The 25,095-nt window shown below is 36.3% G+C and overlaps 1 protein-coding gene across 4 annotated transcripts in view; it reads left to right on the top strand.

The window, feature by feature from the left end:
- ADAMTS20 (ADAM metallopeptidase with thrombospondin type 1 motif 20) overlaps window positions 1-25,095 on the top strand; it is a 162,947-nt gene that overhangs the window by 114,408 nt on the left and 23,444 nt on the right. For all 4 annotated transcript variants that reach the window (XM_038577378.1, XM_038577379.1, XM_038577380.1 and 1 more), the window contains 8 exons: window positions 7,556-7,723; window positions 16,907-17,080; window positions 17,155-17,325; window positions 19,704-19,904; window positions 20,497-20,626; window positions 20,845-20,939; window positions 21,025-21,119; window positions 21,639-21,772. In XM_038577378.1, the coding sequence (XP_038433306.1) occupies window positions 7,556-7,723; window positions 16,907-17,080; window positions 17,155-17,325; window positions 19,704-19,904; window positions 20,497-20,626; window positions 20,845-20,939; window positions 21,025-21,119; window positions 21,639-21,772 (1,168 nt within the window). The remainder of the gene's footprint in view (window positions 1-7,555; window positions 7,724-16,906; window positions 17,081-17,154; window positions 17,326-19,703; window positions 19,905-20,496; window positions 20,627-20,844; window positions 20,940-21,024; window positions 21,120-21,638; window positions 21,773-25,095) is intronic.

Here is a 25,095-nt window from a genome sequence, read left to right as displayed (position 1 = left end):
GTAGGCTCCCAGGGGACAAGAGTGGGATTTTCATCAGGGAATGTGCCATATGGTCTTACAAAAGTAACTATGTCCCAGTTGTTGTGATTTGTATAAAGACATTAAGAAAAAGTAAACATACAATAATGGCCCCAAGAGAATTATTAAAATTAGTTAAAATATATTATTTTTATATTGATGATAACATTTTTTTCCTGTTGCCCTATAATTGCAAAGATTTATGTTACTCAATGAGTCGATAAAAATTCTAAACAGGAACTCTTTAGATGAGTTCCACTTGCTAAACAGATTTTATAAAAAAATTGAAAATGTTAATTACCCCTTTATACTACATATAAGTATCCTATTAGAAAGCTAAGATAAATTACAAGACTTGAACTAATAGTTTTTCCTATTTTTTTTTTGCTACAGATAATGTTTACATTTTTAATTGGAATTACATACACTATTTCATATAGCAAATTAACCTGAGTTCAGTGACATTGGCGAGTTTGTAGTGATTGTTCATCAAATCTTACTATTGAAGAAAACTAATCCAATAATTGAATATTTTAGTTATCTTTCACAGGTGTGATTTTTCCTTCTGATTTTTTAATATTTTGTGTGTAGAAAATAATTTTGTGTGACAAGTGAAAATTTCTGTAAAGAACTTGCATTAATTATTGCAACTTTGCTTCAGGTTTTATATTTGAAAGTGAAAATATCACAAAATTTTTCCAAAGTTTTAATTTAGAAAATATTAACAAATATAACAAATTATCTTTAAATAGTATTTCCAATTGAATTAACCTATTTACATATGAGATAATCCTATTAGCTTAGAACTATAATTCATGGTGTATATAAATATATATACATATAGACTATATATTTATAGAAGTAACATTTTATAACATGAAGTAGAAATTAAAATATTATAATTAGCACAATGACTTGAATATAATGAAAGTTTGCTAGGTATGTTTGCTAATAATATATTTCTTTGTCTTTTAAGTTGGGACTCAAAACATTTTTGCAAATGAATCTGACTTAAAAAATTTTAAATGTCTGAAGTTGTAAATTTTAAATTAGAGGAAATGCAACAGAGTATGAACTCTTTCAGTAGTGATTATTTTTAATACCAAATGCTGTCTTGGTTTATTAAAGCTGCATAGTCAAAGACTATAACAGGTTAAAAGAATTTTCAAACCCCATTTAACTTTAAAACTCTAAGTATAATCTTTCAGGAAATACTATGAAAAGGGTCCCTGTTGATAGATTTAGTATCTTACTTTTTAGTGCACATATGCATTGAATTAAAGGAACAGCAGTACTATTTTGCAGAGTTGACATCCTACTCTTAATATGCATATTTTGTCATTTTTTGTTTAAATGCAGGAATATCCTATTCTAGGATAGTTGGCCTATTTATTCTATGTTAATGGAATATTTACTTCTTTAATAACTGAGGAGAATTCAATTTAAAAGTGTTCCACCAATGTGAGGAATGCCCCTAATTACAGAATAATTGTATAAAACTCATATCTAAGATTTTACTATAATTGGGTTCTTCTCCTAGATATGTAGATGTTACCGGCTTGCTGAAGATTTCAAAAACCATGCTGTTCCTGGGGTTGAAGATGTAGCCTCTTTATTTTATTTAGAGAATGTTACAGACTTCTTAAAAATCAAAAAGAATAGATAAAGCATACATGCATGAATGCATACACACAAGTATTTTATTCCACAAAATATCTAATTTATGGTCTATCTTGATCTGAAGCTCTATCATTTCTTTATTATATCATTTCATAGATAAATCTTGTTTAGTGATAGTGTTATAAAGACATTTAGCATATGATCACCAAAACATTAAAAAAATTCTCTTGCAAAATAGCTATGGTTAAAACTTTTTATTAAAAAAATTTCACTTTACTACAGAACCATAGTATAGTCAGTTTTGAAAAAAAGATCAAAACAAAGATAAGTAATACATGTCCCTATGTTGAGAAGTTCATTGATTCTTTTGGAATTGTCACTTGAGGCTAAGGAAAACACAGCTAATTCTCTCAAATTATTTCAAGAGACACTCCAATACCTGATTATATTTTAGCTATTATTGAGTTTAAATCAAAACCACTCCATTTAATACATTATAATTTGATGCTTCTTCAGTTGCACTTGATGGAAGTGATTTCCTAATTTGTAATAAAGCATATTTGGATTTAGATTTTTAATGTGTAATGATTGCATTTCTGTGTTTAGCTCTTCTTAAAAAGACTGTGTGAACACTTTTGTCACCTGGTAGTAAGCTTTCCTTGGTTGTCTGAGGAAATTAGTTAATAACCTGACATACAATGAACAATTGGATAGATATGACAACCAGCCATATGGTTGTGAATTTTTACATTTTCAGCAGATAACTAACAGATGATGTGATATCTAGAAATAAAGAAAAAATTCACTTCACCTAATTTTTTCCAGTTTTGAGATATAATTGACATACAGCACTGTATAAGCTTAAGGTATACAGCATAATGGTTTGACTTATATTAGGAAATGATCATTGCTGTAAGTTTGGTTAGCATCCATCCACTCATATAGATACAATAAAAAAAATTATTATGATCTTTTAGAATTTACTCTCAATAATTTCCTAAATATATTATGACAATGTGAACTATAGTCGTCATGCTAAATATTACATCCCTAGTCCTTATGAAGTTTGTACCTTTGATCACCTTTCTCCAATTCCCTCTTAACCTCCCCTACCTCTGGTGACCAGTAATATGATCTCTGAGTTCATTGTTGTTATTGTTTTTAAGACTCCACATATAAGTGAGAGCCTACAGTATTTATCTTTCTCTGACTTATTTCACGTATCATAGTGCTCCAAGTTTCATCCATGTTGCAAATAGCAGGATTTTCTGCAATTTTATGGCAGAATAATATTCCATTGTATATTTATCTACTGCAGCTTCTTTATCCATTTATCCATTGATGAACCTAGGTTGTTTCTATGTCTTGGCTTTTTTAAGTATTGCTGCTATGAATGTAGGGATGCAGATATCTTTTCAAGTTTTGGTTTCATTTCCTTTGGATTAATTCTCAGGAGAAATGGCTGGGTCATATGGTAGTTTTATTTTTAATTTTTTAAGAATCCTCTGTACTATTTTCCATAGTGGTTGTATCAGTTTACAATCTCACCAGCAGTGCAAAAGAGTTCCCTTTCTCCACATCATCACCAGCATTAATTATCTCAATTTTTTGATGATGGTAATCCTGACAGGTGTGATGTGATATCTCATTGTGGCTTTGATTTGCATTTCCCAGATGATTAGTGATGTTGAGCACCTTTTCATGCACTGGATGGTGATGTTTTCCATTTCCTAGGACTGGAGCTAAATAAACTTCATTGCCCTATTTTGCTTAAAAATTTAAGTGTCTGGAATCAACATTTTTCACAAACTGTCAATTAATTCATTCTTCTGTAATATCTTTAACAAACTAATAGTCCATACCTTAAATATCAATAGTAATCTTATTCTGGAATTATGTACAACCTTAAAAACAAGAATAAACTTGTTCCAAAGTTAAGCATATTAGAATGATTAACTCCAAAATTCCATCTTGGAATTGAAAGTGCCATCCAACCTGCACAATTCTTGAGATTCTGTTGCATTTCTAAGGCTTGGAAATTCTACATTTGTTTCAAATGTTGTCTTTTCCTTAAGTAGACATTTGTCCTCACCTAATTTACAGGAATAGTCAGTTCAGGTTACTTGTATTTAATGTCACTACTTCTGAAGTAGATTGTATCCTCTATCTACTGTTCCATGGTACTCGTGAAAATACATCTCAGAATTTAAGACTATGTCAACTAAGGACAATAGTGGTGATTTTTAAGAATTCTTTTGACAAGAATGCTGGAAAATATACAGAGTTAATAAAATCTCACGGGAGTAGAATGGCATCAGGAATATTAAATAGAGAAAAACAAACAAAATCGCTGGGATACCAGAGAAAAGAATTGTAATGCTTGAGTACCCTATCAAGTGAGCTATTTTGTGGTATCTTTACAACTCAGCACGTATTGTGGTTTGAGAGAAAGAGGGTAGGATTTCACTGGTTATTTACTTTATGACTACCTCATTCCAGCTAAAACATAATTCTTTGCATGTTCTCTTTTACTTAAATCCTCACATGGAATTCATCAGACATAAGATAATGTTTTTACTCCTCTTCAAAGTTTGAGGAATGAAAGCTCTACTTTAAAAGTGTGACCAAGCACAATTTATTTTGCAGTTCTGTAATTTTGTACTTTTTGTCTATCTTTCCTAGAGAAGCCTTGTGTTTATAAGCCAATAAATATATTTCAAGGAATTTAAAATGTTTTAATAAATTACTTTCGAGTTTAACAAAAACAAATAAGAATTGCTTACACTAAGTATCAACATCAATTAATCAGCCAATATTTATTGTCCCTGCCATTTTGTGGGTGATATGAGTAATCTCTAAAAGGTCCTTGACCTCCAGAAGTCTGGGTAGATAAAGCATGTGACAAAAGCAGATAATGATGAAGTGCTAAAAACCAGTGAGATTCAGAAGAGTTCAGAGGAGTGAAAGATTGATATGTATTTACCTTAGACATGGGACTGACTTAAAGCTTTAAGGATAAGTCACATTTAGAAAGCACCAGGAGAAGTGATTGGTTGAGGTAAAAGGAAATAACATGAATTAGGCACTCTTGTTGAGTGAATACATTATGCCTAAGTAGAACAAAGCTGCATGTTGAAAAGTAACAGAATATAAGGTCAGAAAGGTATGTTGACTGAAATTTAGTGGCTCAAAAAAACCAAGAATATCAATTTTGACTATTTTTGAAGATAATAAAGAGCTATTGTTATTTTTTTAAACAATTTTATTTAATCATGAGACACACAGAGAGAGGTAGAGACACAGGCAGAGGGAGAAGCAGGCTCCGTGCAGGGAGCCCGATGTGAGACTCAATCCTGGGTCTCCAGGATCCTGAGCCAGATGCCCCAGCTATTGTCATTTTTTGAGCAAAAATATTTAAAACTACATTTAATAATAGTTTTGGTTAAAGATTAGAATAATAAAGAAGAGAAAAAAAGATGATCTTGAGTTAGAGTAGGAGACACTATCGAGTCTTGTGAAAAATAATCTTGACTTTGATAGTATACTGCAAGTACACTATCAATGTATGACTTTACATTCCATTTGTAGATACTGCTCATAGCAGAAATATATTGCTGAATTCTAAAGAAGAATCTTCAGTGTCCCCTCTTATATTACATAGTTTTGTAAGTGAATTGGTCATTCTTATCAGAAATATCAATAATTTACTGCATACTTATGGTGTGATTCTTGGACTCTTGATTCTTGGCACTGTCAGAACCTGAGAATTTTACAAAACAGACATGTGGTCAATGTCCAAATAAGGATATTAAACAAATATATGACTGTAGATCTTTTCCATCAACAAGCCTACTTCTTCAAAACTGAGTTTCTTTTTTTTTTCAAACTGAGTTTAAATATCACTTTCTCCTTGAGAACTTATCAAACATCCCAGAAAGGAATGGCTACTTTTCAGAATTTCTTAAATACATAATTTTTATTGTATTATTTTCATGGCCTTTATGTCTTGTGTTTTTCATTATCTTATTGGGCTTAATATTATCTAAGATCCACTTTGGTATTGTTCATTTAATCAATGGCACATGCTGGAAAATTATAGATTATAAGCACTTTGAGAATAAACCAAGGGCAAAAGCAAGAGATGTTTAATGAGTCTGTGTCTGCAACTCTTGGTTTATGGTAGAAATGCAATAATATTCACAGAATGAATAAGATACTAAATATTTTTACATCTTCCATAAGACCAACTGTGTTGAGCTTAAATATTCACAGTAATGCTTATTTTTTAAAAAGGGCTACAAAGAAGAGTAATGAATATTCTTCTGTTTTAAAGATCATGAAGGTTAGAAAAAATAATTATACCTAAGGAGAATACCATTTTTTCCTTGTGTGAATATGTATATATATTTCTTGATGAATATAGGCTTGATACTCAATAATATGTGATGTCTTTGGTGTAAAACATGCCTTACTCTTTGAAAAATAGACAGTGAAGTCAAGAAACAGAAAAGTATCAAGTCAGGAGAATAGAGCATATAGGTAGATCCAAAAGAGAAGGTCAATAGGAAAGAATGTATACTCAGTACAAGTTACAAAGATCCCTTAGAGATTTTCACAGAATAAAGTATGTTCTAAGTGACATGTAAAGCTGTGTTAAAGATAACATTTTGGGTATGGTAATAAGTCTTAATAATCAAGGCCTTGTATTAAATTAATTGGCTACACAAATGAGATATAATATTGCAGATAATATAAAAAGATAAATGATCTCCCAATTATTTTTTGATTTAAAATATTTTAAGCATCTAATAGTCTGTATTAGAAAGTCTAACAGTCTTTGAACTAGTAGATAAAATGCATAATATATTATCTGATGTTCTCTGAACTCAGTATATGTTTCTAAATGAAACCATATGTGAACAGCTGTCTTAGAGGTATGAGAGGAGTTGTCTGGAATCCATGTCTTTGCTTAACTTTTCCCTGGTACATACATCATGCTGAAAATTGCCAACATCCTGAGACTACATAAAGGACAACAGTAGAAGAGGAAGCTAATATTTAGTGAGGATGCACCACATGTAATAGGTCCAGATTAGACCTTTCATATTCTTTATCTCATCTTCATAATGAACCTGTAATATTGGTGTTATTATCTCCATTTTGTACATGCAGAAACAGAATCTTGGACAGATGATGATATCTGCCTAGAATCACCCAAGTAGTAAGAGGTAGATCTGGTTTTCAATACCAGAGCCCAAGCTCTTTCCACTACATTGCACTGGCCTTACTTATTAAATGGCAGCTGGCTGAAAAATGAAGTCAAATTATTATTTCACCTATATCTTTACAGAGATTATATATATATATATATTTTTTTTTTCTTACTGAATATATTGGAGGGTTGATGGTACAGAGAGATATTTCCCCAGATTGATGAAAAAAACAAAGTTGAACTGAATTGGACTTAAAAAAATAATTTTTTCCTTTCTCAATCCCTGCATTGAGAAATCATTGCATTTTTTTTAAACATCCAACATGTACTTTGAAGTAAGGGAAACATGGGATTAAAAATAGAATAGGTTGTGATCATATAAAATTAAAATTAAATGATTATGTGTGATAACAGGAGTTAGCTTTAACCTTAAAAGATCTAAAACATTTAGGTACCAGAAAAATGCTTGGTATACTGTAGACAATCAGTACTTTTTGTGGAATTAATGGATACCTTATGGCATCAACATCTTCTGATAGTCCAGGGCAGAAAGACAAATTATAAATTCTCTCTAGTGAAAAATATCAAAGTATATCTTAATGAAAACATCAAAGCAATGATGTTTTGATTGCTTTTTTAATATACATTTTGAAGATAAATTAGTCAAGATAAAATTAATCAAGTGCATTCATGTTTATTTTCTAGTGCTCAGCTTCTTGTGGTAAAGGTTTAAAGTACCGTGAGGTGCTTTGCATTGACCAGTTCCAAGGGAAATTAGAAGAAAAATATTGCAGTCATCTACAGAAACCTCGAACTCACAAAGCTTGTAGATCTGTCAGATGCCCTTCATGGAAAGCCAATAGATGGAAGGAGGTATGTGATCTATTTTATAATTATAAATGTATTTTTGCACTTACAAAGAAAAATCTCAATTCTCTGTCTCAATAATCATGACAGCTTTACTCCACTAAAGCGTGTTTTATTCTGTTACACATTTTTTTGCACCATGCTCTGAATTAATGTACAATGTTAACACAATTGCTAAGTCTATAGTTAAATAATGAATTGTTGGTTGATTTTTTTTGTGACTGTAAACTTTACAAGAAATTCTGTTCCTGAATACCAGGGGTCTACTGATAATCATAATATTATTCCAGGTAGTCTAAAAGTAAAGTATAGATAATAAGATATTTAATAACTGCCATATTTCCACACCAAAGTCTTAGATTTGAGCTAAGGTTACATGTTGGAGAAGGGACTGGTAAGTTCTAGACAGCATCATAATTGGAGTTGTTTAAGAGTTAGGGACATGTCAGAACTAGGTAGCCTGGGCTAGTCTAAGGCTACAGTAGACACACTTGGAAAGACTCAGCAAAAAATGAAGCTGATATATACATGAGATCCAGACTGAGGACTCAGTTTATAAAAGGAGGGTGATTGATAGGTGCCCTGGCATACTCAGGGAAGAAAGCTCAAAATCTAAATGGAGAGTGGCATGCATTTGATCATGATTGTCAAGCAAAGACCAGCTTGGGAGTAGCAAAGAGGTAAAATCCCTGAATGAAGTTGGAAATGTCACTAGAAAAATTTCTGGGGGCCTGATTTCAGTGGGGTTAGGCCGTCTGGCTGCTTTCAGCAGTACCTCAGGGTGCTTAGCCATTTCTGAAAGGGCATAGTTCTGAGAATGGAAGAAAAAACCTCTCCTCTGCTGATGCAGATTCCTTGCTTTTGTGTGATGTTGGAGTGATGTCTATTAAAGAGAGGATCTAGAAGAAGTGAGGTCCCCCTGAGTTCCTAAGTCACATTTACTCTGTGAGGTTAGAGCCTCAGTACAGGGCACCGACTTCTGAGTGGCACTGTCGGCCTGTCATTCATTGTTCCTGAATAAAATGCTTCCAAGTTGAGCATCTCAGGTTTCTTTGTAGAAGAGACAGACTCTGTCAAGTGTTCATAGGTTCAGAATAGTGCTTAGTATTTGACTGAAAACTGGGGGAAAACATGTTTGTTTTCATCCCCCCCCCCCACACACACACAAACATATATCATGAGCATTTGCTTTGACATTGAATTTTGGTAAAGTAATAAAATGATTTTTCACGCTTTAGCACAGGCCATGATTTCAAAGATTTCCCACAAACCTATTTTATTTCGTAAGTACCACCACTACATACTAAGTTGTTTAAGAAAAAAACACTGGATCATTCTGAAAGAAACACTGGATCATTCTTTCTCTCTTGACCCTGCAGTCAGTGACTCAACAAATTCTTCTAATTCTCCTTCAAAGTAACTCTTGAGTCTCCTTGCAGACACTCCAGTCTAGTTCATCACCTCTTCCCAGGTGGACAATGGCCTCCCTCTATGTCTTTTTGCCATTATTTATTTGCATAAAGTGTGAGCTCTAAAATAACTTAGATATCATTGTGTCTCTTATTATCTTCTGTGATTGACCATTGTCTTTACATGGTAAGTCTACAACCTAACCCATGCCTACTTCTTCACCCTTGTCTCAGGCCACTGAATCTCAGGGACAATGGGTAACTTGTTCACTAAGCACCTAACTTCATATTCAGTTAAGTATTTCTTAACTTGAATATTGTAATTTAGTTGCCAAAAATACTTTCTAACTCTTAATTTATATATTTGTCATATTGTGGTTTGCGGAGTAAAATCAGGGTTTGCCTCACTTTATCTGGGCCCAGATGTTCCCAAATTATGGCAAAGTGCCTTTCCCATAAGGCTGAAATGCTGTAAAGTTAGTGAACCCAGCCTGTGGCAGAGACTTCTTAAATCTGACATCATCCAGGGACCATGGGGTGGTGTGGCGGGAGCCATCCGGCTTGTGGAAGAGGGAGAGAATTTTTGCATCTTGGCCACCAGGATTCCTGTTGATCCCCAGGATCCCCTTGCTGCTATGCAGCTGCTGCAGCTGCTGTGATCAGTTTTCATGAGGGATGCTTTCTGATCCTTGACCTCCAGCCCCACAGCAGTGAATCAATCATCAGTGCTAACAAATTGGCCTTGGCTTACCACCAAGTATAAAATGATATAAGACTCACTTAAGTGAGCATGTTTAAGGAGTTTCTAAGACATAGATATGAATATTCAAGGACTGTTAAAAAACACAGATGCTTTTGTACAGAGTCTGCTTTCTTCTCTTTGAGTTGGTTTTCCTTGTCATAGAAATTAGCTTCAGACACCCACACAGTCCTCAAATCTCTGCCAGAAACAAATGACCATTTGTGAAGCCGTTGGCTTTTGATTTATTCTATAAAAAGTACCCACATGAAGTTAACAATTGCAGGCTGTCACTGCACTACATATAATAATATATTCAACAGAAGTGTAATTTCAGAGGTAGTTACGAGATAATCACTGGTTGCTACGTTGTTCCGACGGTTTAAATTGTAACATTGCTTTAGTATGATCACCCACTATAAAATAATTTCATTTTATTACTATTTTACATTATACCTCAAATGGAAGGACTCATTTAGCAAATTGTGACCACAGAGGTGCTCAAATGAGTTTTGAAGTAGCGGTCTTCATTTGGTATTTGATATCATTTTTCCATGAAAGGATTTAGTAATGCATGTCAGTGACTGCTGCTAAACAGAAACAAGCATTGGTATACAGGGCCATTTATCCTCCGGCTCCAGCTGTATATCTTTAGAGGCAAAGTAAATACTGGAATCATTTAAAAAAGAATTCCCTCCACTTTCTGAAAGGCTTTTTGTTTGTTTGTTTCTTTTCCTTTTTTTTTTTTTTTTGAACATAATTTTACCTATTTGGAAATACTAGCTTTACTTGTATATTCAAGTTTTTAAGGCCAGCATGGTGCTCAAGTACTCATTGTCTCATGCTCCATCTACTTGGTTCAGTACCATCCAAATGTAATTTTTATGCTCAAGGGGAAAAAAAAAAAGGCCTGCATTCTTGCCTCCTCTTGATCATGACACTTCTGTTGGACAACTTAGAAAGATAGCCTGAGGGATCTCACTCAACTCTGTTGAATCTAGAGTCATGTGATACCAACCATTTGCCTCGTTCCCCTTCTCTGAGACCCATCATTTTCTTTCTACAAGTTTAAGATCAGAGCTGGAACCAAAGGTGAGAGAAGTTCCAAAATCTCACAAATCTATTAGCTAATGTCTCCCAAAGCCCCCGAAAAAATTTTTTGAAACTCTATGCTAAGTGTTAGCATTTTAAGTGATTTTGTATTTCTCTAATTCCATATTTCCTATATTTCCAAAGTACATATGTCCATATTTATATATTTTCAGAAATTTCTGATATATACATATATTATCACTTATAACCTAGAAAGATAGTAAATCTTAATTGAGTTTCCGCAGCCACTGACCAAGAGCCCAGATCCTCTTCCTAAGTGATGTTTCTACCAGTGAAGATAGGCTAGAGCCCCAGGACAGGGGGAATGTCTTTTTTTGCTCTGGGGCTGAGTAAACTGTGCTTCTCAATCCCTTCTGGTTGGTGCCAACAATTCTGTTCTTACATTTCTATGCTGTCTGTTCACTCTCTTTGTTTCTCCTCTTTCTTGATACTTACGATGGCCTTTCTTTGAGTGGGCTGAGATTATTAACTCTCTGGTTTAAGGCATGTATCAAGAAACGTTTCAAGGCAGAAATAACTTTATCTCTGCCAGAAAAGTGAAGAAATGGGAAGAAGAGGGGAGCAATAAGGGACAGTTGCTTCCCGACCTTGTGCGGAGATGAGAAAGCAACAGCTATGGGGCCAAGTAGCTTATACAGGTCACAGACTAAAATTGTGTGGTGGGGGGGAAGCATTTGAACACAGGTGTATTTAAGCTCTCCTTACAATAGTTGCTGTCATAATTATTTCCTTATGATCATTATACATCAGCTTATCCTTATATTTCCTTAACAACCTATTGCCACTCTTACCAGGGCACCTAAAGTTAACAATTATAGATTGTCACTGCATCCCATGGTAATGCATTCAACAGAAATGTAATTTCATTTCTGTGTTGTATTGAATTCACTGCAAGCTTATGTCAAAAAAGTTTGTTGCCTAAGTATCAGATATATATGGATTTTACAGCTTATGGGAAAATAACAGTTTAGTTGATCATATACTAAATATGATGTAGTTGCTTAAATCACTAGCAACATATTAGGCTATGTTCATGATGGGTAGCATTCACATTTTTGGCACAGATCTTGGTCAGATTTTTGGAGCAGTGCCTATTCCAGGTCATGATCCCAGGGTCCTGGGATCGAGTCCCTCATCAGGCTCCCATGGGGAGTCTACTTCTCCCTCTGGGGCAGCCTGGGTGGCTCAGCAGTTTAGCGCCACCTTCATCCCAGGGTGTGATCTTGGAGACCGGGGATCCAGTCCCACGTCGGGCTCCCTGCATGGAGCCTGCTTCTCCCTCTGCCTGTGTGTCTGCCTCTCTCTGTGTGTCTCTCATGAATAAATAAATAAAATCTTAAAAAAAAAAAAAAAGAAAAGTCTTGACAAATTACCAAATCCCCTGAGAAGTATAATCAAATGGTTTCAACTATTCTATGTCTGTTCCACTGTGTCCTACTCCAAGTAGGAAAAGCCCTGATGATTAGAGGCTTAAATTCAAAGACATTTCTTCTTTACATAACAAAACTAGGTCACCGGTTTTAAGTTTGATTTAGTAGCTTTATAATGTCAGTGTGCTGGACTCGCATTTCTGTGATTTTATTGCTCAACTCCTATTGGTCATAAAATAGTCACCCCTTACAGCTTCATACTTTCTCACATGAAAGTGAATATGCATTTGTTTTGTGTTGGAAAGGGGGACAGATTCTGGACAATGGATAAATGTTTAAATAAGAATATTTCAGTTCAATATAGGTATTTGCTAACTTTAAAGTCACCCAAAAATGGAATGACTGCTTTCAGGATGTAGTCAAATGTACCCAGATTGAAGGTATGTAAGTATGGGTAGGTTTGATGGCTATTCATTTACTATTACTGTAAAAAGGAATTTCAAAATTGAAGAGAAACTGAAGTTACATATTCCTAGAGTATTTCCTAATTCCAAATGCTCTACTGTTGCTAATACTACTGCTACATTATTGACTCACTTGGATTAAACCATAGTTCCAAATAACTATGAGGAAATCAAAACCTAAATCTGTTAATAAGAACTAATAAATAATGCATCAAGAAAGAAGACTTCACTATTTGCATTTTAAATAATTTATGAAATAGCAGTTTGATGAACCTATTTTTGCAATGCATATTCTAACGGTTCTTTAAGCCTGCTCTACAGTAGCTAAAATAGCTACAGTACCCATGGATTGGCTAAAGTTCACCTTCTCCAATTCCGCTGTCAAGTCTTTCAAGTGCCAGTCCATGCAATGTTATAGTATATCACATATAAATAGGATATTTGGCTTATTTTTCCTGTCTAAATTAAACTATGCAGTGTTGATGAGTTAGTGCATTCAGTCGTTGTGTTGTACTTGTAATTATAGTTTTCATATTAGATATCTGGACTTTTAAGAAAGCTAATGTATAACATGCTTATAAGTATGTTCTATGAAGCTCTTAAATCAGGATGTATATTTTAGAGGTAGAGGTGTACCTTGAGAATTCATTCTAGAAGTCACTCAACCAAAGAGTGAGTTAATCATATCTTCACAGCATCCACCACCATAGGGGACCTGGCCTGGCAAAGGTTCTGCTTTGGAAATGTTGCATTTTGAGGTGCCTTTGACATATCTACATAGAAGACACATGAGATTTCTGTAAATACATAAAACATTCTTGTAAGCACATGCAAATGTAAATGCCAAGGTCAGAATTAGGACCAAGGCTGGAGAGAACAGATTTAGAAAATTGAAGAAATTGGGCAGCCCCAGTGGCGCAGTGGTTTGGCACCGCCTGCAGCCTGGGGTGTGATCCTGGAGACCCGGGATCGAGTCCCGCATCGGGCTCCCTGCATGGAGCCTGCTTCTCCCTCTGCCTGTGTCTCTGCCTCTCTCTCTCTGTGTCTATGAATAAATAAAATCTTAAAAAAAAAAAAAAAAAGAAAATTGAAGAAATTGCTCAGAGTGCTCAGAGGGTATAAAGAGAAGCAGGTCATAAACAGAATCCCAAGGGCGCCCGGGTGGCTCAGTTGGGTAAGTGTCTGCCTTTGGCTCAGGTTATGATCCCAGGGTTCTGGGATGGAGCCTGCATTGGGCTCCCTGCTCAGCAGGGAGTCTGCTTCTCCCTCTCCTGCCCGCTTGTGCTATCTCTCACCATTTCCATCTCTCTCTCTCTCAAATAAATAAATAAAATCTTAAAATAAAAAAACCAGAATCCCAGGATATGCTAACATTTAAGGCTTAACTGAGAAAATAGAGTCAGTTAAGAACTCTGAGAAGGAGCAATCTAAGAAAAGCAGAGTAGAACCTGAAGGGATTTCAATCACAAAAGCCAGAATGGCTCAACAGAAAGTGATCAATGCTGCTGAATGTATCCGTGAGATTAAGGAAAAGATTTGAAACCTTTTTGTTGGATCTGGCAGTTAAGGTTATTGATGGCATTGGGTTAAGAAATATTTCATTTAAGCCATGTATTATCTTTTCTGTTCAAATCTAAAGTTGCATCAGTTTACTTTTTTGTACTCTTATCTTTAAAAAAACTGTAAAACAAGACGTTACTTGTTTTCTTCCAAGTAGTAGACCTTTTTTTTTTTTTTCCCACAATAGGGAAAGGGAAAGGAAGAGGTCCGTAATAGTAGTTACCCATGGTCACAGAAGATTTTTCTAAACATGTGCTGTGACCAAAGGACCAGTGAACGCTTGTGGTTTATTGAATTTTAGAAAATTATATTTGTCTGCTAGAACTTCTTGCTAAGCTATGATTTGTGAATTATATTTTTCCAGGTTTAGAGGTGGGAAGTTTTCCAAATGTAGTTTATATTTCTGAAATTATCCCTGGAAAATGTTTGCAGGAGCCTTATTTTATAGGCTAAATATTTTCACAAGAGGTTCAGATAAGCTAAACTACATCCAGACATTTTAGTCTACTTAATATTGTGTCTTGCATAGAACACACACTGAATTATTGCTGTCTCCGTGCAGTGGAGCTGTTTTTTTGTGAAAACACTCAATGGGGGCAAAATTCAACTGCCTAAGCATACAATGAAGGTAAATGTAAGCTATGTAGAGAAGACTGTTCTTCATAGGTTAAGAAATACATATAAACTCTCTTCAAGTCAGTGGTTACTGCTTATACCCACAAAATAGAAAACTAAATTATCAAGTGCATTTAGAGTAAAATGCTACAACAGTTTGTATGAGGGATTCAAGTCTACAGGTGAGCCAAGTTCTTAGATTTTGTGAGATCTTAAAAATTTTTCATTCATGGTAAACCCATATTCTGCAGATATACATTTGTTGTTGTGGAAAAAGAAGTTTGTCCCTCTGAGATTCCTGCAGAAACATAGAACTTGGTGAAGGACCTGATTTGTTTTAAAGATTTATTCATTTATTTTTTTGAGAGAGACAAAGAGAGACAGAGAGAGAGCGAGAGAGCACATTTTTGCACACAAACGAGGGGAGCGGCAGAGAGAATCCCAAGCAGACTCCACACAGAGCATGAAACCCATCATGGAGCTCCATCTCATGATCCTGAGATCATGACCTAAGCAGAGATCAGTAGTGGGATGCTTAACCAATTGAGCCATCCAGGTGCCCCAAAGGACCTGAATTTTTACCCTTACAATATCAAAACTGGGAACAGTAATGAGACCACAGATATTCCTCAGTAGGACTTCTCATCCCTTCTGAAATAACAAAGAGTATAAAAAAAACAAACTTGCAACTTAAATAAATACCCTGGGCTTTCTCCATAGTTTATTGATGTGGGTACCACAGCTCTTGGTTGTAGTCAAGCTCTGTTGTAATAGAACCTAGCATTTTAGAGGAGCAAACGCTCTGAGAGGTTACCAGATCCTTCTCCATCCCCTACAGGCATCGTAATAACACCTCAGCATCTAGAGTCAGGAAGAACTGAGCTTCATTTTGCTAACTAGAGGCAGGAGCTCAAGTAAGTGACTTATCATCTCTGAGTCTCAGGTCTTCAGCACTGCTTGTCAGAGGTTGAACTGTTACCAGGAATAAATGTATGGAAGTGTTCTTTGAAATTTGCAAATAATACAAAATCTCCTTTGTGCACAGAAGAGAAATGTGACCTGGGGTGGCTAAGATAAGATGGTCCAAGTTTATTATGGTTTATACAACCAGCTTCCCCAAACACTTGTCCATTGAAAGATAATCATGAATCAACAGATTAGCAAATGTTTGGGTCCCCAAACTACCCTACCATAGGTGCTGCAAGTATAAAGATGAGTATATAACACAATTTTGGAAATTATTATTCCTTCGAGGGAGATGATGCATATAGTCTAAGAATTTAAATGATGTTTAAAAGCAATGTAGTTGGGGATCCCTGGGTGGTTCAGCGTTTTAGCGCCTGCCTTTGGCCCAGGGTGTGATCCTGAGGTCCCGGAATCGAGTCCCACATCGGGCTCCCTGCATGGAGCCTGCTTCTCCCTCTGCCTGTGTCTCTGCCTCTCTCTCTCTCTCTCTCTGTCTCTCATGAATAAATAAATAAAATATATTTTTTAAAAAAGCAATATAGTAGAATAGTTTCGTTGTGCAATGAGTTTTAAAGATATTAAGAACATTTAAGTGAGAATAGAGAGCTATCAGTTGGGATGTAGTGTCTGACATAACTTGTCATACAGCTTGTCATAGTTTCCATAACTATGGTCTTCATGGCGATGAAGGCGATGATGTAGCCTAATATGTATTAACCACTTGGCTTAAGGGGGTACTACAAAATAAAGAAAATTTATTTGCATATTTGTATAGATGCTTCACACTAGAGAGTCTTAAAAATACTAATTGCATGTATTTTCTACTTAATGCCTGATAAACATCAGGCTATGTTTAAAAGATATAAGAAAACAGGCCATGGCACTATTTTGCTATCTTTCTGAAATCTGATATTTGTTAGCTAATTGCTCAAATCATTTGGGCTTCTCTGTAGTGCTCTGTGACCTGTGGCTCTGGAGTTCAGCAAAGAGATGTGTACTGTAGACTCAGAGGCGTTGGTCGGGTGGCTGAAGAAATGTGTGCTCAATCCACTCGGCCTTATTCTCAGCGGCAATGTTGGCACCAGGACTGCATACAGTACCAGTGGGTGGCAGGAGAGTGGCTGAACGTGAGTACTGACAAGTAAAATTTCAAAGAATTGCATGAAAGAATGTGTTATTCATTCTGTCATTGCACTTCTAGTGTTCAACTTCATGTAACCAAAAACAGACACATCGGCAAGTCAAGTGCACTGATGCACAAAACAGTCAAGTGAATGAGAGTTTCTGTGATCCTTCCACCAGGCCTCTTTCCATCAAAGAGTGCCCGAATCCTTCCTGCAGGTACATTGTGGTAACAGGAGACTCATCACAGGTAAGACAAAGAAAGTTAAGAAATTTTGATCCTGGAAAGAGTCTCAACAACTGAGTCTCAAACTTGACACAGTTGAAGCTATGTCACTAAATTGGAATACAGCGGGTTGGGGGGCACCTGAGTGGCTCAGTCAGTTAAGAGTTTGCCTTCAGCTCAGGTCATGATCCTGGGGTCCTGGGATTGAGCCCCACATCTGGATCCCTGAGCAGCAGGGAGTTTGCTTCTCTCTTTCCTTCTGTCCCTCCCCCTGCTCCTACTCTCTCTCTCTCTCTTTCTCTCTCTCTTTTTCTCTTTCTCTCAAATAAATAAATAAAATCATTCAAAATTTTTGACTAAGGGGGTAGATAACAGTATGCATATCAATCGAGGGAATGAAACCACTGACAGTTGGATGGTGCAGATAGAGTAATGGCAATGCAGATAGAATAAAAGGTGTAGGCACCAGCCAGGAAGTTGACAGCTGTTTCTTAAGCTTAATGTCCTGATTTTGTGCATAGCCTGGATGTCAGCCAGAGATGAGAGTGTAGGCCCTTCCCAGGTGCTTCCTGAGCATGTGTGCAGCCCTGAACATGCGCACAACCTCATGCATGTCCACAGGTTTCCAGATTCCTATGAATATATTGGAGGTTTTCAAAGCTGTTATATTTCATTTCCCAGATTTTCCTTTTAAGCTTTTTTGACTAGCCTGTTTTTTGTTCTAAACTGTTATCCCTGCTCTGGAAGCTGTAAAGTTAAACAGTGGCCTTTAATTGGGTTCAACAAATGCCCCTAGGGAAATGGCTTTTAGCACTGGGCAAGCTCTGAGTCAAGTCAAATAAAGACAGCCTTGCAAGGGGGATCTTCTAGAAGACCATCAAACAGTTCAAATTATGACAGTTCTATGGGAAGGAAGTTTTGAAGGATGTCCAACCCAGTTCCACCTCTCTTATGGCTGCCAGGCTGCTGGTTTTCACCGTGTTTGCAGGACTATTGATTTTGAAGGCTGCTATGGAGTTAGGGGAGAATGGGTATAGGGTAAGTCAAAACACCACAAAGCTCCCTCTTCATCCTGAGACTTAGCCTTGTTTTGAAATAAATGCTTCCCAGATCACTGTAAACCTTTGGTTAACTTTTTATTGTTTTTATGGAGGAGAGAATTTTCAGAAATCCTTACTTGGCTGTTTTCCCTGACCCCCCTTGGTCTGCTTTGAAAGCTAGGTTTTTCTCCTCATTGTGGGTTATAATTTCTTGCTTCTTTGCATGCCCGTAAATTTTTTTGATTTCATGTTAGACATGAATTTTACCTTTTTGCCTACTGGGTAGTTTTGATTCCTATGCACATATTATGAGCTTCACTCTGGAATGAAGTTACTCTGTCTGGAGACAGTTGGATACTTTCTTGTCTTGCTCTTAAGATTTGTTAGGTCAGGCCAGTGCATTATTTAGTCTAAGGTACATTATTCCTCTCCTCTGTGGCAAGACCCTTTTGAGTAATATATCTATTGTCCCATGAATATAAAGTTTTCCAGTCTGGCTAGAGAAAATAAGCACGATATTTCATCCCATGTGAGTACCATATACAGTAATTTCTATCTTTTGGTTGGTTCATTCTTTGGCCTTACTTGATGTCCTCACGTGTATGTGTGCACAGGTCAGAACTCTGCTGTCCCTTTGTGTTTCCTTTTCTTGTTCCAAGACCTGGAAGCTCTCTCAAGGTAGCGGATGAGAGCAGTTATAGGATTACTTGTTTTATTTCTGTCTCCCATGTATCACTTTATTGTCCAACGTCTAGTGTCTGAAAAGCCATTGTTTGTTATCTTTTCACCAGATGTTTTTGTTGCTTTATATTAGAAGGTAACTTATTTCTTGTTGCTCCATTATTGCTGGAAGCAGAAATTGATTTGCCTACTTTTTGCTCTTTAATTTATATCTATCACTTAGTTATTTTAGTCAAATGGTGTTATACATCACATTATGTGTATTAAGATAAATGTATGCTAACATATATAGTTACTAGTAAGTTAATCATAACTGTTCTTTATTTCAGGTAAGAACCCCTAATATTTTCATTCCATTTCTCTGAAGCTGTGCCTATCAGGAGATAAAGCTTTATCCAATTAAACTGTTTTTAGCAGTGTAATGGAAAACAAAACCAAAAAACCTAGGCAGTACCAATAGATAGTCTAGCCTGAATCTGCATCCTTCCCATTTATTGGCACACCTCTGGAAACGTTACCTAATGTCTCTGAACATTTGTTTACTCATCTATAAGTTAGGCTATTAAATAAGATTATTGTGGCGATGATGTGGCCTAATATGTATTAACCACCTGGCAAGTAGTAGGCCCTAGTTAAATTTAAAGCCATCTTTTTCTCCCTTTAAAATTGTATATTTTTCAGTGTGCAGGTAACTGTGGATTTAGTCACCTACAAAGGATTACATATTGCATTGCAATCTGGCCTACTGAGAAATATAAGCTTCATCAACTTTGGCCTATAGACTATCGAGAATGTCCTGTGCTGCCTTCCCCTCAGGTTTACAAATGCAATTTTAGGAGCTGTTTGCATATGGCCACTTGGAAAGTGGGGAAGTGGAGCAAGGTCAGTATATAGTTATGAATTGAAAGCCCTTTGAGATCTTCTAGGTGTAGGATGCCTGGTAATCTACATGTCTAACTAGATCTCAGATCTAGTCTCCTACCCCTTCCGTCTATAAAAACCACTTTCAATTACTTACCTAAATATCTCTTTCTCTATGCTTGCGATAATCTGTTTATGAGGAGGGACCATAACTAATAACTTATTTCCGTTCTTCAGAGAGCCTTGCACAGTGGCTTGCATTTTGAGTCGATGCTTCTGAAATATTTATTGATCAAATGAAGAAGTAAATAGATCTAACATATGAATAATGAAAGTCATTGGTACTATATTCCATTGCCAATTTGATAGAGAGCAAGTGAATGTTACTTTGCAATCCTAGCATATAACAATGAGGAAAAAACTCTGTAGTCTTAATAACCATCACTAATTAATGTATATCAAGTATTTACTATATTCTGTTGCTGTAACTATACAAATTAGTTGATCATCAGTTTGTTCCAAAGGGACCTAGTGTGAGAGAAGGAAATATGGGTTTACTGGCCTTTTATCCATTATACTGTAATGGATCCATTAAACTGTACCCTGTTCACAGTGCTCAGTGACTTGCGGAGCTGGGACAATGGAGAGAAGAGTAGAATGCATGGCTGAACATGGCTGGCCCAGTAACTTATGTTTAAAGCGTTTAAAACCAAATGCTCAAAAGAAGTGTTACATCAATGACTGTAAGTAATCGATTTTAAAAATCTACCAAACATGTAAGTGTTCCTAGGAAGTTTCAATTAAAGTTTGAAAATAAATATTTGTATTTGTAGTGCTCATATGCTCTGCAAAACAAAATGCCTATTTTTTCCAAGTATAATATTTGTATGAGTGAGCTAAATTCATGCTATTGTTTGTAACTGGTTCAATGTCAACAAGTTATATTCACTTGTCCTTGAAGGTAAAACATTCACCAGCTGCAAAGAAATCCAAGTGAAAAACAACATTACCAAGGATGGTGACTATGATCTTAACATTAACGGAAGAATAATAAAGGTATTTTGGAAGCAGTTCGTATTTGATTTTAACATTGGCCACTGACTGGAAAAGGCTTTTCTAGATGTTTGCATTTTCCCTCCAGATCTATTGCGCAGGCATGCACTCAGAGAACCCCAAGGAATATATATCATTGGTCAAAGGTGAAGAAGACAACTTCTCTGAAGTGTATGGTGTTAGGTAGGAGATTTTTGGCTTATCCGTGCATTGTAATGGTCCATCAAGAGTATTAGAAGTTCCAGCTTTCAGAGTGATACTTGAGTATCTCACAAGCGGGACAAGTAATTTAGGAGCAGGTGGAAATATTAGGACCTAAGCCAGATGTTGTCCCTGCCTGTTGAATAACAAATACTTGAGTATTAACACATGCTCACAGATTGACTAAGAAAAATACCGAGGGGGAGCTGTGGAACAACAAAAGAGTTTAAGAGCTAAGTGTATTTTAATAGAAACAAAATTAATACCAGTAATAAAGGTGAGGAGAACTGAGAACTATAACTGAATTATTTTCCATACACCATTCTTGAACTTCCCATTGAGGATTATATGTTAATCTTGAGTAGTTTTTACTTCTTTCTCATTTAAATTACATTATAATATTAAAGAGCGCATCTTTTACCTTCCCACTTCCAAAGTTTACCATTTAGATCCATGATGGGATTACCGTCTAATACTAAAAATATTCTAATGTTGTTTCAGACTACAAAATCCATATGAATGTCCTTTTAATGGAAGTAGGAGGCAAGACTGTGCATGTAAAAATGACTACCTGGCTGCTGGACGCACTGTTTTCAGCAAAATAAGAATTGATGTCAATTCCATGCAAATTAAAAGTAAGTGCTGAATCTCTAAAATGAAAGATCTCTATTTGCTAGTGAAATTCTAATATGTGGGTAGCCAGGGTATAGAGAAGGGCCCAGCATTGTGCAATAATTACTTAATTTTTTTAAAAAGAAGTTATCAGCTACATAATTCTCTTGCAATGACGTGGACTACGGGGACTCAATAAAAATGCAGTGGTAACAGCAGTGATAAGATGCTGCCCTTCCAAGATAAAACCCTTTACCTTAAAATCCTCAATCACATTAAAGACAAGGAAGCTAATATCTTCAACATAGTTGTATAAGCCTTTTGTAGGGCTTACAATAATAATTAACATTAGTTTCAGGTCACAATTTGTCAAGTATTTTCTCATAAATTGTCTCATTGGATCTTTTCTTCTGTACTAGTTAAAGCAGAATTGCATCACATTGTTGCAAGTGATGAAATTAAGATGCACTTATAAAACTTAAGTTACTTGTCCCAATTCATAGAGTTAGTAACTGGCTTTGAGAGATAAAGTCCCACCCACAGATCCCAGCTTCTATACCTGCTGCCTTTCTAGGAAGTAGTTCAGAGTATAGTAAAATCAAAACATATTTATGGCACCTAATATACACTGAACACGATGCAACCTGCCATTCTGGAACTTGCATTCCTACAAGAAAAGGCAAAGAAGTTCATTTCGGGAGCAGGAACTTTAAATTGCAATTGAATCACCAGTACCTAGCATGGTGCATACACTATAGAAAGAAACAAACAAAAAAAATTATTGAGGCAGGGAATGCAGGAGTAAAAAATCTCTAAATCACAGACACATGATGATGAACTGTTCTTGTTAGTAATAATAGCTACTATTTATTGAACACCCACTGTTACTGAACTGGGGAAACATACTGTTGTTAATGACTCTGGAGTTGACTGGGAGTAAATTCTTTGAATCCATTTACCAGTTACATGACCTTGAACATATCTCTTTAAGCTTAAATTCCCTCATCTGTAAAGTGAAAACTGCCTCTCAGGTTTTTTTTTTTTTTTTTTTTTTTTTTCTTCTTTCCTTCTTCTTTCCTTCTGTTTTCCTCTCTGGCGAGGATTAAAAGATAATACTTGTAACATACCTACTAATTGCCTTGTATATAGTAAATGCTCAATAAATACTGGTTGTTATTTAATACACATGTTGTAGCATTGTTAAGTACATAAGGGGAACTTAGTCTTGATTAAACATTTCCTCTGTGCTGCGCTTGTAATAAAACATGAGTGTGGCGCCTTATATACTGCCCCTCTGACTGATCTCACCTTAAATGCATGGATACCAAGCTACATGCTGCTTGAGTAATCCTGTTGCCCTTCACTAGTTCATTCCCACCCCCATCCCCCTAAATGCCCAACTAACATCTCCTCTAGCTTCAAATTTCTAAAATTTCCAACACTTCCACTTTATTAGCTCATTGCCAATAATCTTGCTTCCGATGTCACTGAGGAAAAAACAAACTAAACTAGAAGAGCATTTCCACAATCTACCACCACCCCATCTAGAACCTACCCAAATCTTTACCTACATACTTTTCCTTCCCTCCTACTCGTGGTGGGTGGACTATTCCCACTCCCACCGAAGTCAACCTTCTCTTGTGCTCTAGTCTCATGACTTCGTACCTGTTTGAGAGCATTTGCCCAGCAGACTTTACCTTCCCTTTTAAGTTACCAATTCTACCTCCATTTCTCAAAATCCAGTGACACATTCTTGGTTTTCATCTTACTGGATTCTTGTCCTGGCCACTTTCTCCTGTCTTTCTCGGCTTGACTGGTTACTCTTCATCTTCCACAACTCTGAATCTTGAAGAGCCTTGGGACACAGTCATCCCTTTGGGAATCTCATCCTATTTATAGATTCTAAACGATGGTCCCAAATGTATACCTCCAATTTGTACTATTTCCCTAAACTCCAGTATTCAGCTCTTGACTCAGCACACCCACGTCAATGTCTAATAGGCATCTCAAACTCAATGTATCCAAAACTGTACTTTCAGCATTTCCTCCCACATCTACTCTATCCCAAATTTTTATCTGAGGAAATTGCACCTATAGTCTCCTAATTACTCCAGCTACAATCTAGCAACATCTTAGCTCCTCCCTTCCTCTCACACCTACAGGCAATCCATCATCAAATTCTGTCAGGTGAATCTCTAACATATATGTTACTATGGACCAACACGACTGTTGGTCGTGTCTCCCAGCATTCATATGATGAAGCCCTAATCCCTAATGTGATGATATTTGGTTATGGGGAGATAATTAGGTTTAGATGAAGGTAGGGTGCTCATGATGGGAGTAATGCCAATATAAAAAGAGGAAAAGACACTAGAGCTCTCTCTGTGCCATATGAGGACACAGCAAGAAGGATGACCATCTGCAAGTCAGGAAGAGGGCCCTCACCAGAATGCCATCCTGGCACACTGATCTCTACCTTCCAGCCTCCAGATCTTAGAGAAATTTATGGTGAAAATTTATGATTTATGGTGGTGCAGCCACCCAGTTCATGGTGGTTTGTTAGGGTAGCTTGAGCTAAGACACATATCAACTATCACTTTCTTACTACCTCCTTTGCTACCACCTTCATCTCAGTCCACACCATTTTCCACCTGGATTATTATGCCTACTAAAATTGTAGTAGTCCTATTTCAGCACCGTATCATTCTCCCACCTCCTGACCTACATTCTCAACAGACAAGACAGAGTGATCCTATAAAATGTAAGCCATGTCATGGGTTTGTTTTTTTTAAGATTCTATTTGTTTATTCATGAGAGACACAGAGAGAGAGGCAGAGACATAGACAGAAGGAGAAGCAGGGTCTCTGCAGGGAACCTGATGTGGGACTCGATCCCAGGACCCCAGGATCACAACCTGAGCCAAAGGCAGATGCTCAACCACTGAGATACCCAGGTGTCCCAAGCCACGTCATGTTTTATACATTATCATACTTCATCTTTTTAACAGACGTGAATTCTGATCAAAACTCTCCAAAATTTCCCATCTAACTCAGAGTAAAATGAAAACTCCTTCCAATGGTCAACAAAATTCAACATGACCTCTCATCTCCATCACCTCTCTGCTCCCTCCTTGCATACTCTGCTCTGGACACACTTGTCTCTTTGCTGTTCCTACAACACTGCAAGGATGCTCTCATCTTAAGGCCTTTGCACTTTGTTCTATTTGCCTGGAACAGTTGTGTATAGTTACCTATATGGTTTACTCCTTTATTTCTTTTGGGTTTCTGCTTAATTTCACCTCCTCAATTAGGTCATCCTGGAACACTCTCTACTCCTAAAATCCCCT

Source organism: Canis lupus, chromosome 27 (assembly GCF_011100685.1).
Source record: "Canis lupus familiaris isolate Mischka breed German Shepherd chromosome 27, alternate assembly UU_Cfam_GSD_1.0, whole genome shotgun sequence".
NCBI classification, from domain to species: Eukaryota; Metazoa; Chordata; class Mammalia; order Carnivora; family Canidae; genus Canis; species Canis lupus.
This window is presented reverse-complemented; position numbering and strand designations above follow the sequence as displayed.